The sequence below is a fragment of the Alosa pseudoharengus genome, unplaced genomic scaffold (genome assembly GCF_046254945.1).
Source record: "Alosa pseudoharengus isolate Yale_2024_CS ecotype anadromous, Long Island Sound unplaced genomic scaffold, YU_APseudo_1.1 YU_APseudo_1.1_scf_23, whole genome shotgun sequence".
Classification (NCBI taxonomy): Eukaryota; Metazoa; Chordata; class Actinopteri; order Clupeiformes; family Clupeidae; genus Alosa; species Alosa pseudoharengus.
Window position 1 is genome coordinate 13,344,312 of NW_027468685.1, and position 15,096 is coordinate 13,359,407.

Genomic DNA, 15,096 nt, shown 5'->3' on the forward strand with positions numbered 1-15,096 from the left:
TTGAATTCATTCCATCCCTTCTGGCTTCATCAAAATGTGTTATTACAGCACATAGAAAAACTACAATTCCCAGAGTCCCCTGAGCACTCACATTCTTCTGGCTTCATCTCGGTGACTTTCTGTAGCCACAGCTTCCACGTCTCACAGTCACACGGCTCGTGGGCCTCACCCAGACACTCCCTGGAGACGGGGATAACAACATGTTGGAATGAGAGACAGACAGACAGGGAGGTGAAGACAAGTCCTGGGAGAAATCACTGAGCCATAACGACAAGTTCAGAGGACAGTTACTGCTGAGACAGAATGTGGGAGAACACTGCACCCATGTAAAGAGTAGCCTACACACATTAACCACACTAGTAAAAGGCCACGTAGTATATATTTACATTTGCTGTTATATTTGCATTTTTAATCAGACAAACCTGAATAGGAGTAGACACACATTAACCACACTAGTAAGGGGCCGCACTAGTATCATATTTTCATTTGCAATTATATTTGCATTTTTCTCAGACACACTTGAATTCAACCGCAATGAGTAGGCACACATTAACCACACTAGTATAGGGCCACCACGTACATATCATATTTACATTTACTGTTATATTCGCATTTTTGCCCTGAATTGAGCTGCAAAGAGGTATAGTATAAGTATAAGTATATATACTATTTTGATCCCGTGAGGGACTTGGACTTCCCAGGACTTGTCTTCACTTGTTATCCCAATCCGTGAATTAGTGAAACACACTCAGCACACAGTGAACACACAGTGAGGTGAAGCACACACTAATCCTGGCGCAGTGAGCTGCCTGCAACAACAGCGGCGCTCGGGGAGCAGTGAGGGGTTAGATGCCTTGCTCAAGGGCACTTCAGCTATGCCTACTGGTCGGGGTTCAAACCGGCAACCCTCCGGTTACAAGTCCAAAGCGCTAACCAGTAGGCCACGGCTGCCCCTGGTATCTAACCATGGCATGTGCTGCATGTTAAGTCAAGCAATGCTAAGTTAATGCCCATTCGGGGCAGATCTCCCAACGAAATAGCATGCGTTGCTTTGGACTGTAAATTGCGCAATTGCGCAGTATGTGGTTAGTCTTAACCCACCAGCAGAATAGATGGCCCTTCCCACAATCCACAGCAGGGGCGCGCAGCAGGGGGAAGCTGAGGGGGTCAGAGGAGGCAGGACTGGGCCTGGTGAGGCGCACCGCCCGCTCGCAGCGGGCCACGGGGCACCAGCGGATGGCAGGGTTATTATCTACAAACGCCTGTGAGGGAGAAGGGAGAGGGCCGTGGAGAGGTGGTCAGCAGGTGAGGTAGTTTGTGGCAGTGTAAATGTAAATCACATGTAAAATACTAAAAAGGCATTTTTAATTTAGTATTCTACATGTGTTTAATTACACATGTAGAATACTAAAAAGGCATTTTTTTCACAGTAGAAACATGGAAAATACAAGTAACTACGAATATACTGTATGATTTGAACGTAAACTTCACATAACAATCAAGTATGTTATTTTTCAGTGCTTCCGTGCAGTGCTTTACAATGTCCTAAACCTTAATATGTTGCCTGTTTATCACTTGTACCATATACAGTTGCTCCCTAGGAGATTATAAGTCTTATGCCACAACAGTCTTACATATCCACCATTGTTTGCCAGAAAAACCTCCTGAGTCATACCTTGATATCAAACTGAAGGTAGCGCTTATCCATCTCCCTGGAAACCACACTCTCTATGACCTCCACTGGAACCAGCTGGAAGCAGTCATAGGCTGGGCAGAAGATGTTGTGCGCTTCTCCCTCCTGGATCTTCAGGTTCAAAAACCTGCCAGCAAGAGAGGAGGACATGAGAGAGACCAGTGAAGGAGCTTTAAGGACTGGAAGACCTGGGCTGTGTCCCAGTTCCCCCACCTCACCGTGACACGAACACTGGCACTGGGGTGGGTGAGTGGAGGAAGTGACAGAACACTTGTGACGTGTCCCTGAATAAACCCCCGCTCTTCAGCTTGCTGCATCACCTTCAGTGAGTGAGCGCTTATGTAATGTGACGCAGGTGACATAGTTTTGTATGAAAGCAGGAGTGACGGAGTATGAAAAATGAAAAGTGTAGACGAAAATCCCGTTTTCCCCAGAGCAGAAACAAATAGTCTTGCTCTACAAACCGCCAAACAAACAACTTTGTCTTTTTTTACTCAAGGAAGTGACCATATTTAGTCCCCAGTAATTGGAGACAAACAGCAATGCAATAAACGGAAAGAAAGCAGCTCGGCCAGTTCTGCGTAAAAACCAAGGAGTGTTGTGTGCGGCCTTTTTAAAGTCGTTATCTATTTTAATGTCTGTTACATAGGCCAAGGTTGACGTCAGGCTCCGGCAGGTACAAAGCCTTGAAAAGCCTGCAAAAACCAACACTATAATTTCTAGGTCACATTCTTGGTCTTTAGAGAAAATCGAGTGTCTGTGCTAACAAGAGTGAGGCAGGGCCAGAGGCTGAGAAGAGCTCTGAAGGACTTCAGTGATTTTAGTGACTTATGTCATGACATTACTTTATTTCATGAGAAATGCTTTCAATCTCTGTATTTCCCTCCTTATCTGTAACCATGCCAACAGCTTGTTGAGCATTTTTTACCTACTTAGGCTTTCCATTCCATCAACAGGGAGGAGATTTAATGTCTCCATCAAATGTATCTACTAAAGAGTTTTTTATTAACCTTTTTTCTTCATTTTCTATGGTGAGGCTTCAATGTATGCTTGATAGCACAACAAATACAGTGTAACAACAAAAGGGGATGCAATTCAGTTCCTTGTCAGTATAAAATATGTCGTCCCCCGTGCACCTTGAGCATAACAACTAAATCTTTGTTGGCCCTACCCTTCCCTTCCCGTCCCTTCCTTACCCTTCCCAGCATGCTCGACAGAACTCGTGTCCACAGGGCATGTTCACCGGGTCCTCGAACACAGAGATGCTGCACATGCAGATCCCACACTGAAACAGGAGGCCGAGAGTTAGACACGTGGTCAGAACACACACTGGACACATATCGGTCACTGACGTGTGTGTGTGTGTGTGCATACCGACATGCGTTCATCGATCAACGTGACACTCAAGCAGTTATAAAATCTACACTTGCACACATTTCCAAAAGCCAGGAACACATACTGTATGCTGCTCCCCCCAAAAAATGATCTGCACAATTGAATCAGTCATTTCCAGTTCCTTCAGGATTTGACATATGCTGTTACATCTGTGGTCAATTACGGAGGGCTAGTAATTCATCAGTCAGACAAATCATTAGTGCCCAATGACACAAAGTACACATAAGCCAATTCCAAATGATGATTAATCCGATGACAGGCGCTCATACATCGTCGTCCTCGCATGGACCACTGACCAGAGCAAGGCCGTCCTCGGCCGGGGAGAGACTGATCTCATCGGGCGAGGTGACGGAGGAGCGGGTGGTGCGCGGGGTGCGGGGGGAGGGCAGGGTGTCCCAGGCGTTGTAGCCACTAGGGGGCGGCGTTGGCATCTGGACCCCCGAGCGCTGGCAGCAGTCTTCGGCGTTGGACATCCAAGCTTCCAGAAGCTTCTCCCTGTCCCAGTCTGGACCACCGAGAGAGAGATGGGATGAGATCATGAACAGACAGAGATGAAGTAACTGGTTTACTCATGCTCCTTAAATAGAGAGGCTTCATGTTCAGGCTATTGCACAGCTTGTATGCTTCAAACATTCAGGAAAGATTTTAGCAGCTGAGGGTTCCAAAACTTGTAAGAGATCCAACATGCTTTAAGTTGCGCTGAGCAGACCTATGTTGACCCTTAGGGCTCAGCCTTAGCAAGTTTAGGGTGACCTTTCATCTGGTATGTTCAGTGTCTCTGGTATGCACTTGTAATTACATGTTTAGCATGTTAAGCATTTCTGACATGTGATTCTGATGTGTCCACAGCAGGGTGAATTAATCAGGTGTTCAGGTGTTTTGACTGGTGGTGTGTTTAGGGTTCTGGGCATTCAGGTATTTTGACTGGTAGCGTGTTTAGGGAGTTTGGGTGTTTTGACTGGTGGAGTGTTTAAGGTTCTGAGAGTTTTGACAGGTAGCGTGTTTAGGGTTCTGGGAGCTCAGGTGTTTGGACTGGTGGCGTGTTTAGGGAGTTCAGGTGTTTTGACTGGTAGCGTGTTTAGCGAGTTCAGGTGTTTTGACAGGTAGCGTGTTTAGGGTTCTGGGCATTCAGGTGTTTGGACTGGTGGCGTGTTTAAGGAGTTCAGGTGTTTTAACAGGTAGCGTGTTTAGGGTTCTGGGCATTCAGGTGTTTGGACTGGTGGCGTGTTTAGGGAGGTCAGGTTTTCTGACTGGTTGTTGTGTTTACGGTTTCGGGCAGTGTTTAGGGCGGCGTACCATGCGCTCGCAGCAAAGCTTCGGCCGTGAACAGCGGTGCCTGCAGCATGTCTGCCGTCTCCACGATCAGCATGTCCTTCAAGCGCCGCAGATCCTGCAGCTTCAGCCCTTCATACGGCTAGACAGGAGAGAGAGACAGAGACAGAGGGGAGAAGGGGGAGGGGAGAGGGATGGAAAACGGCAGAAAGAAAGGTGAGAGCATAAATTAGAGTATGATAAAAAAGGCAAGGGTACAAGAAAAACAAAACAAAACAGAGTGAGAACTGTGCATAAAGTGAATAGATGAAGGCAGAGAGAGAGGGAGGAAGCTAACCAGGATGACCGGTTTGTTAAAGACATTATGAAACAGGCCAGTGGCGTCACCCTGCTCTTGCACACACACACACACACACTGACCGTCCTCCCCCACCTCGGCGCACCAAACCCAGCATTAGCACATTCACAGCCCCGCGATGGCCAAAATCCCCTCATCTCCATCTGCAACTTAAAGGTCTCCCTGTCGCCATGGCTACATCCCTAACACTCACTGACCTTCCCCCATCTTCTCAGAGCAGGCTACAGGACAACCTCTATGGTGGACAACTGCTTCAGAGGTAATAGATACCAATATACGGCATGTTCCTAATTTCTCATCAGACATACATGCATTGTTGTTACAGAAGGTTTGTCAAGGTGGCTTTTAAATGTCACTGTCAGCTAATCAGCATAGCACTCACAGTTGAAGACAAGGAATCATCTAGTGTGTTTGAGCTGCATTGATGGTATTTGTGGAAATGATCTCAGCTTGTTGCAGTGATGCTCGGGTGTTTGCTTTGTGACATCTTCATACGTCATACTTCATAACATCATCCACGTCTCATCTCTTTCTCTCTCTCTCTCTGCTCCCCTCTGTATCACTCTGTCTCTCTGCGTCCCCCGCCTTTTTTCTGCCTTCGTCTCTCCTTTGTAATCTATTAAAGATGACATCGGTACTGTTTGTCACGGATCGAAACTTGTGACGGCACCACAGACCGACGTCTGTCTGGGAGACAATGCCTCAGCCTTGATCTGCATGCTTAAAGAGAGTCTGCCTCCCTCCCCCTCCCACTGTGGGCCAGGAGCTAAAGGCACACCCTCCGTCTCGCAGACTTTGCAGAGACACCACTGCCAGGACTTTAGACCCAAAATCACATTACCTCTAAATTACAATTTAAAGTCGTATTTCTTCAAGCATGTCCACAATCTATTCATTCCAAAATGACTTTTGCAAAAGAACTGGATTGGATGTGTGTGTATATGTATGTGTGTGTGTGTGTGTGTGTGTGTGTGTGTGTGTGTGTGTGTGTGTGTGTGTGTGTGTGTGTGTGTGTGTGTGTGAGAGAGAGAGAGAGAGAGAGAGAAAAGGGGGACAGAGAGAGAGAGAGAGAGAGAGAGTGAGTGAGAGTGTGTGTGTGTGTTTGAGAGAGGGAGAGAAAGAGTGTGTGAGTGAGAGAGGAAGAAAGAGAGTGTATATTTGTGTTGGTAGGGAAGGGTGTTGGTTCTTGCCGCTTCACTGGGAAAGCCATTTTCATCATTATAAGCTCCATTCTCCCTAAACCTGCACGTAGAGCCCTTTAAAAATATAAGCCTCCATCAACGTTCTGAAGCAGGTTCATGGTGCCATCCAGGAGAACTTGCTGAAGAACAGCGCATTTAAATGTGCTGTACAGCAGCATAAGGGTTAGGATGGACGAGCGGGTGTGTACCTCCCGGCGGTCCAGTGCGGCGTACTCAGCCTCGATGTCCTGGGCGCCAGGGTCCTGAGAGAAGACCATCTGCGACTCCAGACTGAGGGCCAGCTCCTTGTGATGCTGCCGTTCGGCACAGTCGCACGGCGTCTCACGCTCCTCGTTCTCCACAAACAGGTCTGCACCACTCTTCACCAGCAGCTGATACACACACACACACACAAAAATGTGCACACAAATACACTGTATGTAGACTAGAGCATAGCAGTGAAAGCTGTTCTAAATATACAACCAGATGACAGCATTGATGAAGTGGCCTTTTCAGCATGCTTTACTGCTAAAACAAAGTCTCACAACTTCTTGGACATTATTTGGCCAAAAATGATACCAGGATACCAGGATACAACAAAATGTTGGAAAACCATATTCATAAATCATAAAACATTAAACAATCAAAAAACTTAAATAGTATTTTAGAGTATTCTTAAATAGTGAAAAAATTAGACTTTCAGCAGGTACAAGTGCTTTTAGGCAATTATCAACTCTGACCAACTGACCTCTAATGTCACACCCTAGACCAAGCCATGTAGCCTATAACTGTTCCTGGAAAAGATTTCTCCTCCTGTGATAACAATTTTCCACCAAATTCCAAGGCCATTAAGCAAAGGCTTAGCCCACAGTGGAAAGATACAACACACCAGCACAATACTAAACCCATTCAGCAGGCACATTCCTCTAGAGGCACTCACGGACAGCAAAGACTGTTTCACAAGTGATTTGTTTTGAATAAGAAGCTTTTTTAAGATTTTGACCTTTTTGAACATTTATGCCCCCCCACCCTTCCTCCAAATGCTGCCTGTAGCCATTTCTGGGAACTGCAGAAGTTCTCAGCCACAGTATGGAGAGTGTGAATTTAACACACGCCTTCTCAGATGCAGCAGAGACGTTTAGCTGGACGTTTCTTTCGCACCTACAAGATGCTAGTCTGCACACCTCATCTTAACAAAGAATAAATCTGAATCTGAAAGTATCAACTGGAACATTGATTTCAAAGGGTCTTAGAATAAATGTTAGAATGAGCAAAACATATTTCCCCTTTTCTTAATGAAGATGTCTGGTTCATAATGGATGGTCCATTGTTATAAGAATGTTATTATAGCAATATCGAAACCATATCTAACTAGTTTTTCTTTTCTTTTCAGGATGCCACACATACACATTATAGTCTAAATATCAATAAACATAAAAAAATATATATAATAATTTGTCAGAATAACTGTCATTTATTTTGGAAATTGTATCTTTTCCGTTGATTTTGCGCGAGCACTTTGACCTTTGACCCTGCCCGCTGCTCACCTCCACGCAGGTCTTCATGCCCCCGGCAGCGGCGTAGTGCAGGCACGTGCTCTTGCGGTTGTCGGCGGCATTGACGTCGGCCCGCTCATACTCGCCAGCGGCCAGCTTGGCGCCGGTCCACTTGAGCGCCATTTGCAGGCAGTCGGCCCGCCGCTGCTCGTCCTGGAGTGGACGTAGGAGCCGCGGCTGCAGGGTCCCCTCGGCCAGCAGGATCTGGGGGCCCATGCACAGCAGGTGGAGCGACGTCTCGTTGTGCACGTTGCGCTTGTTGGGGTTGCCGTCCTTGCAGAAGAGAAAGGACCTGGGCCAGAGAATGGAGGGAAGAAGAGGGGAAAGTGGAGGAAGGAAGGAAGGAAGGAAGGGAGCAGAGAAGGAAAGAGGAGGGACGGAGATGTTATTAAGCTCGAACAAAGGGTAAACGAGCATGTTCGCAATACTATAGCATAGAGATGCTGGCAACAGCAGAATACAGATTCGATTATTTGCATGATATGGCAAGACACAATACAAAAGACCAGAATGTGCCTCGTCTCATCATCATTCTGATAAGGTTTAACCAGATGTGTTTAAGAACATATGAGTCTCTTTCCCACAACTCCAGGAGGATGATTAACAATCTGCAGCGATAAAGTAAACAAGCTGACACACTCTGCTAAGCACAGGTACAGAGCGCCTCCAGGAAAACAAAGCAATTGTTAAAAAGACCCTCCTTCGTCACAGTTCAGCTGAGTCACACTTGGCAGGCGCCGCCGGTGCCGGCAGTCGAAGGGTTAACCCCGTCGCTGCTGGGAAATCTCAGGGATATTTTCAGAACCAGAAGCCGTGGCCCTTATCTCAATATTTCATTATGTGCGCGAGTGCATTAGGGAGACATCATATCGGCATTAGCACCCCAGACGGCCACGGCTCCGATTGCCCCCTCAGCAGTGCAGCCTGAAAGCGCTCGGCCTCGCCCCCGTGAAAACACACTTTAGGGAAGCAGCTGGGGGTGGGGGGGGGGGCATTGAGGGCAGCAGGGCTTTAGCTGACACCCTTGATGGGATTTGAAAGGAGCATCTGCTTTTTTCCCCCCTTTTTTTTTTTTTAAACCATGCCTAAGCAATAAAGGCTCCCATTGGATGCTACTGCCAGCTTGAATGTGGATACGAAGAGAATGACTCAGCGGTTTTGTTCCAGGAAAGCTAAAAGGAAAGACAGCAGAAGCAGGAGCAAATGGAGCTGACTGGCAGTTTATTGGTTAACGTAACCCCCTGAACAGCTCGATAATTCCTGTCAGCAACACACCTATACGGACACACGCGCACACACCTGCTTACATAGAAAGAGAGAGAGGCCCTTCCTGCTTTCCAGTAAATCCTGATAAACTGGTTGTACTAAAAATCAACGTCTTAGGTCTTGAAATAACTTCACAAAAAGCCAGAAGATGCTGTTCTCCACCTCGTTACCATCAACAGCAGAAACAACCACCGTAACCACCAAACACACACACCGTCCCTCCATTCCCAGAATGCTTCTGAGCCTCGTGCAGAAAGATATTTATAAAATAGCCTCCATGGACCAGTCCCATTCTCATCTCCCCCTTGGCCCCCTTTTTCACACTGATAGCAGTGATATAAACCAGACAATGGTCATGTTCAATATGGCTCCACACACGCACACACGCACACACGCACACACGCACACACGCACACACGCACACACACACACACACACACCTTGAGCTGTTAGTGTAATGGATAGAGGTGGCCGAGAGAGGGGCTGGTAATTATGCCCCCTACCCTCTCGTTTAGGGCCCTATTATTAAGTGGAGATGAGGAAGAGAGGAGGGACAGTGACTCAGCAGGGGGGCCAGCTGTCCATGGGGGTAATTGCCCAGAGACGCCGGAGTCAAAGTCAAAAGACCCCCTCACTCTGTTGCTCCATTCCCTCTTTTTCCATTCTATGGTCTCTCTCTTTCCCTCTGTATAACCCACTAAAATCACTGTATTTCCTGTTCCAAAAACAATCTCACTTTCTCTTCTTTCTACAACAGCCTGTTCTCTACACACATGCACACGCACACAGATTTCTGTATTTGTGAACCACATACAGAGATGGGCCCCTGTTTGAGCATGTCAGGAGACCATGTACCATACCAGGCATACCTGCTTTAGAATGGGAGTACTGCAGGGAAAATGCCATTTGTATGCATTCAACATTCACACACACAGCAATATGAGAGAGAGAAAGAGAAAGAATGAGGGGGGAGAGTGAGAGAGGCAGAGAGAGAGGGAGAGAGAGAGAGAGAGAGAGAGAGAGAGAGAGAGAGAGAGAGAGAGAGAGAGAGAGAGAGAGAGAGAGAGAGAGAGAGAGAGAGAGAGAGAGAGAGAGAGAGAGAGAGAGAGAGAGAGAGAGAGAAGAGAGAGAGAGAGAGAGAGAGAGAGAGAGAGAGAGAGAGAGAGAGAGAGAGAGAGAGACTACATGCAGGACTTTAGAGCCCTGACCTGCCTGGCCTGTCTGTTTTGTTCCTTCTGGGTCGTCTCACACTGAACCGGCGCTCTGTCCAGCGAGTTAAGCATTAACTTACAAGCCGGATTACTTCCTCATGGCCAGGCTACACCTCTGTATAAGCAGCATACATCAAAAATCTGAATGTGGGTCATCCTGATTTTTTTTGCACCCTTTAAAGGGCAAAGTGTCTCACAGCCACTTAATGCAGTATGGCCTTACCAAAGTACATAGCTGACACTACACAAAGTACTGTATACTGACACACTGCTGAGTCCATCTACCTATTGCACTTCTCATCTGTCATCCAGTTCTCACACCCTCCAGAGTTAAAAGTATGCTTGCATAAGGGAAGCTTTGATTCCTGTCCAAAATGCCTTGGCAAGCGCTGTGATGACCATTAAGAAAGAAAATATGATAAATTACAGTAATGTGATTAACTCCACACAAAGAAATAACTGTGAGAACTCCTCGCAGCCTTTAACTTTAAAGCCCTTCGAGAGAAGCCAGCACCACGACATACATTTAGCTGTCATCTCGGCAGTCTGTGACAGCAAATCAAATGTTCTTTAGTTCAAACAGAGGGCAGCTTTAGACACACTGACACCAGAGTAAGTAATTTAAATGACTGAGAATGAGAACCTGAGAAGTTTGATTTACAGAAACCACTTACATACAATTAACACAGCTGAACTGTGCAATGAATGCATGCTTGTATGAGTATGTGTACATACATTCACTGAACTGTTTAGCGTGTGCAGTGGCCAACCGTTTACATTGACCTGGTCAGCTAACCAGGCCAAATGGAACAGCGGAAACCAAAATAAAACGGTGTCACTTCCTGGGGTCTCACCTGATGAGGCGTGTCATGGCGTGCCGGGAGGCGTAGTGCAGCGGCGTGTTGTGCTGGTAGGGTTCGCCGTAGGACGCGTTGGGGTCAAGCGACTCCTTGAACTGCGGGTTGCTTTCGTACAGCTGCCACGCCAGGCCCTCGTCGCCGCTCATCAGCGCCTTGCGGAACTTGGTGGCGGTGTTCCCCATCGCTCAGTCCTTCTCCCTCTCTCGCTGGCGCGCAGACAGACACACACACACACGCTCCCTCTCGTTCTCCCCTCTCTCTTGCTTGCTCTCAACAAGCCCCGGGCCTCTTGCTGTCAAGCTGCACTCACCTGCCCTCCACCAGGGTCAACAGCCCACTGCAGGTCCTGCACAGAGAGACAGACAAGAGTAGTTAGCATATGTGGCTAAATTCTTTAAACGAGGCCTCATTGTTGACTGTTCTATTTCTATTACCAACCCAACCACAACTGCTGGTGTGACTACAAACACCACAACAGCCTTACAATGATGCTTATTATATAGCCCTTCACACTCCATATGTATGGGTGCCATTCCATGGAAAAGTACTCATAAATCATTTAAACTCAGGGTGTAATTAAATGTGTTTAGTATAATGGCAGATTCACTGACCCGACATAACCGGCAGATGATAGCAATCTATACACAGATTACGACATCCCCTTCAGATAATGGCACTGGCTCTAACATAATAATGGCTAACAGCTACTAACTGCTGTGTCCAGAGGTAAATAAGAAGAACTTGGAGTACGGTCAATCTGGGTTGAACAATTTGGACAAATCTCCTTATTATAAATGCATTAACAACCCATGAAACATCTTCATTTGTTTCTTGCAAGGGCCACACTCTGCCACACTTCAGATGGGTACACAACAGGCCAGAGCCTTCCAGACATCCTGGCTGCGTCCTACCCCCCCCCCCCCCCCGCCCCTTTTTGCCTTTTCAAATCTGACCGTTCCACTCGGCAACTCGGTGGAAAGCATAGAGTCAGTAATAATGATGATGATGATGATGATGATGATGTAAGTCCACTCAGCCCTCCTCTGCCAGAGGACCTGTGTCCTGCCAGAAGTCTGCACTCAGACTAACAGTCTAATTACCATCAGAGGGATCCAATGGCAACCTCTGATTTCATGCCAAGGGGGCCAAGATATACTGTCGGCAGACATCTGGTCAAACACATGCTGATTTATGACTCGTCTTTGGAAAATGCATAAGTCAAAACCTACAGTGCTTTGCAAAGATCTCTCCCCAATACATTCCCACAAATATTCTTAATGGTAACCTGACACTTGTGGAGATAAATAAACAAACAAGAGCCAGGGGAAATTCCATTCCAGGTACAATTCATCTAGTAATTGAAGACTTGGCACACTTTGACCCAACACCTGACACAGTTCAAAGAAATGTTGTGCATTTTTGTTGATGCTAGACGCTCACAGCTCACACTGGGCACTCGCATGGGCCACCGAAATTGGCCACTGGAACTCTTGTGTAAAGACAAATAGTAAAAACAAAACAACACTTCAGAGACAGGGGCATTTTATGCTCCAATAAATCTACTTAAAAGCGGGGCTGAGTGAGAGAAACAGGGCTGGACTACAGCAGGTGCATTTTGGGAGGGGTGGGGTGGGATGGGGGTGGGGAGGGTCTGCCAGTTTTTAGGTCACATAGTCTGCCCCGCTATATCCATTCATGGAGACGCAACCCTGCCCCCCATGATGCTCTTCACCTATCTGTCACTCATTCAAGGGGCCTGAAGACATACCAGCCGTTACTCTTCCCACAAACAATCCTTTAACAAAAATGAGGTAGCACTGAATGTGCACTTTGATTATGAACACAAAGGAAAAACAATTAGGACTATGGCAACTGGCACCATTTCCCCAGTAACTTTTGCTTCAATCTCAAATTACCAGAGAATGCAGCAGCATGCAAAGCAGAGATGATTTAGCAACTGGCAACAGTCGTTTCAACAGAAAGAGCCTGTAACTCACACTCTCAGTCGTCCATAACCACCATTCATCCATAACTTATAACTGCCAAACACCATTTGCATTGCAGAGAGATCAGAATTGTCACATAGATTCAACACAATGACTGCTTTCTGCTCCTGTTGGACAAGAGGCCTACTGTCACTGGCCTCATCATCACAAAAACAAAGAGTATGAAGTCAGTGCAGTTCATCCACAAATGACCTGAGTCTTTCTCTAGTGACTTTGAGCTTGTCAGCTGACTTACTGTGTGCCATCAATTAACCTCGCCAATATGCTCACATTTAACTGACCTATGTATGTGTCAAATGCAAGACCGGGTGGGGGTATTACTCTTGAGACAGTAAATCAATGTGATGCAATGGTCTGATTTGGTCAGCCAATCTTGCCATAAGATCTGCTTGTTCTGGAAAATGTTGTTAAATTGAGTGAGATAAACTACTCAGGAAATGAGGTCAAAAGTAAAATTAAATATATTAAATTACTCTAACTAGGAGGTCAATTGATTGTATCTCCACATCAGTGAGGTCGGTTGAAATGCCACGTTTAGCCACGTTTTGTTGCTGGAGCATGCCAACAAGTTATGGGAAGTGTCCACTCATTTGCTGTGATTTGACATTGTAAACAACACAAAATGCTGTTCAGAAAGATATGGCACAAAGGACAAATACAGAATACTACCCCGCTGGTCTTCGTTGAGCAGGCCTATTAGACAACAACTCGGCTACGCGTAAATATGCCAGACAGCCTCCACTTTCCCTGTTAGTGTCTGACATAAGCAAAATCCTTTGTACCAAAACAGTGATTTCACACGGGACTGGTCTATTCTGTGTTCACTGGAACTAGGGGAAACTTGTAAACATAAAGGTGCAGATGCAAAATAATCAGGACATTACGCCTTTTTGTGTATAATTCACTTTGGTTGAAGAGGAAGTATGTCTGTTCTGTTCTGTTCGTCATTTTGTTTTCTTTGTTCGAATCCCCGGCTCCTGAAGCAAGCTAGGTTGGCTAAACTCTAGACTAGAGCTAGCTGTTAGCTACGAACATCAGTACTGAAAAGCATAGCTACCTAACTAGCAAACACTTGTCGCTCAGTTCACTACCGCCTTTATAATTAAAACTTGCACAATGCTGAACAAGTGGCAACAATTAGTGTCGTCAAGGCAGTTGCATCATGAAAGTGGAAGAATAATAAAACAATTACTAGTTGACATGCTTAGCAATAGCTAGCTAATGTTAACGTTAGTCTGCTCTCAAGTTTTCCTCTCATACCCCGTTACCTGCTAACTCTTATTATGCTACCTGTGCAACCATCACGTGAAGTGAACGACAACTTTACACTAACAAGCATCTCTTTTTGACCGTTTTATCAACGATGCAACGGCACCAAACTGTTAGAGACTGTTTTCCAAGTTAATCTTTCCAAGTAGCTAACAGAGCGTCAGAATAACACAATATTAGCTACACATCCTGATATAGCCAAAGCTTTCTAGGCAGGCAGGCAAGCAAGATTATCAGTCTGTTTGAACTAGTAGGTTTTGAGTCTACATATAGCCTTAATGTTGGTAAGGGAGGGATAAGTGAGCCAACTAGATCTATTCTATAGTAAGTTACAGCTATCTATCAAGAATATTGTGTGATAAAAGTGAGTAACGTTAACGTTAGCTAATGTTACATCGTCACACGATGCCAGACTGTAAACCACACCAAATGAACAATATACGGCAACATTTATTTAAAATAATACATGCATTAACGTCACTGTCACTAATAATGTAAAGCAGTTACATAAACTGGGGTGACAGCAATCTAGTTAGCTGGCTATGCCGTCTGTTTTCTGAGCACCTAAGAATCAGCCATCTCACTTAGATCGACCAGCAATACGTACCCCATCATCGATTTGCTAGGACACCAGATGGACACATCAATGGAATCATTTAACAACTTGACTTGCAACAGCCAGACTTGTCAGACCCTCATAACATCATGGTTTATTGGCCTTGAAACGAAGTGCCAAGCGGCACGGAGCACTGCGTCTGCTGTGTACTGACAGTGAAGAAACACTGTTGTCAGATCGTGCAAGGGGTGGGTAGGTGTGCGTAAAGAATTCCCCAGCTAGCAACTCTCATTTGATTGGTTTTCTTACTATTGGCTCGGACAAAAAAAAAAACATCACATCCTGTTTGAAAATTAATGTAATAATCTACCATTCAAGTTCTAATTTTCTCAAAATTAGACTCATTGCTTGAGTCTGTGTCCTGTCAATCAAGCGAGACGAGACCCAATCGTGATTTCGTTTTTGCACTGCCC

At 45.9% G+C, this 15,096-nt stretch overlaps 1 protein-coding gene across 2 annotated transcripts in view; it reads right to left on the bottom strand.

Moving 5' to 3' along the window:
* Nucleotides 1-14,859, bottom strand: part of LOC143140615 (ankyrin repeat and IBR domain-containing protein 1-like) — a 29,554-nt gene extending 14,695 nt beyond the window's left edge. For both annotated transcript variants that reach the window (XM_076301639.1, XM_076301637.1), the window contains exons 1-10: nucleotides 14,675-14,859; nucleotides 10,787-11,138; nucleotides 7,447-7,747; nucleotides 6,109-6,291; nucleotides 4,385-4,502; nucleotides 3,385-3,593; nucleotides 2,890-2,978; nucleotides 1,676-1,820; nucleotides 1,102-1,262; nucleotides 92-180 (exon numbers count right to left, since the gene is read on the bottom strand). In XM_076301639.1, the coding sequence (XP_076157754.1) occupies nucleotides 92-180; nucleotides 1,102-1,262; nucleotides 1,676-1,820; nucleotides 2,890-2,978; nucleotides 3,385-3,593; nucleotides 4,385-4,502; nucleotides 6,109-6,291; nucleotides 7,447-7,747; nucleotides 10,787-10,974 (1,483 nt within the window). In that variant the 5' untranslated portion in view covers nucleotides 10,975-11,138; nucleotides 14,675-14,859. The remainder of the gene's footprint in view (nucleotides 1-91; nucleotides 181-1,101; nucleotides 1,263-1,675; nucleotides 1,821-2,889; nucleotides 2,979-3,384; nucleotides 3,594-4,384; nucleotides 4,503-6,108; nucleotides 6,292-7,446; nucleotides 7,748-10,786; nucleotides 11,139-14,674) is intronic.
* Nucleotides 14,860-15,096: the final 237 nt, after the last annotated feature.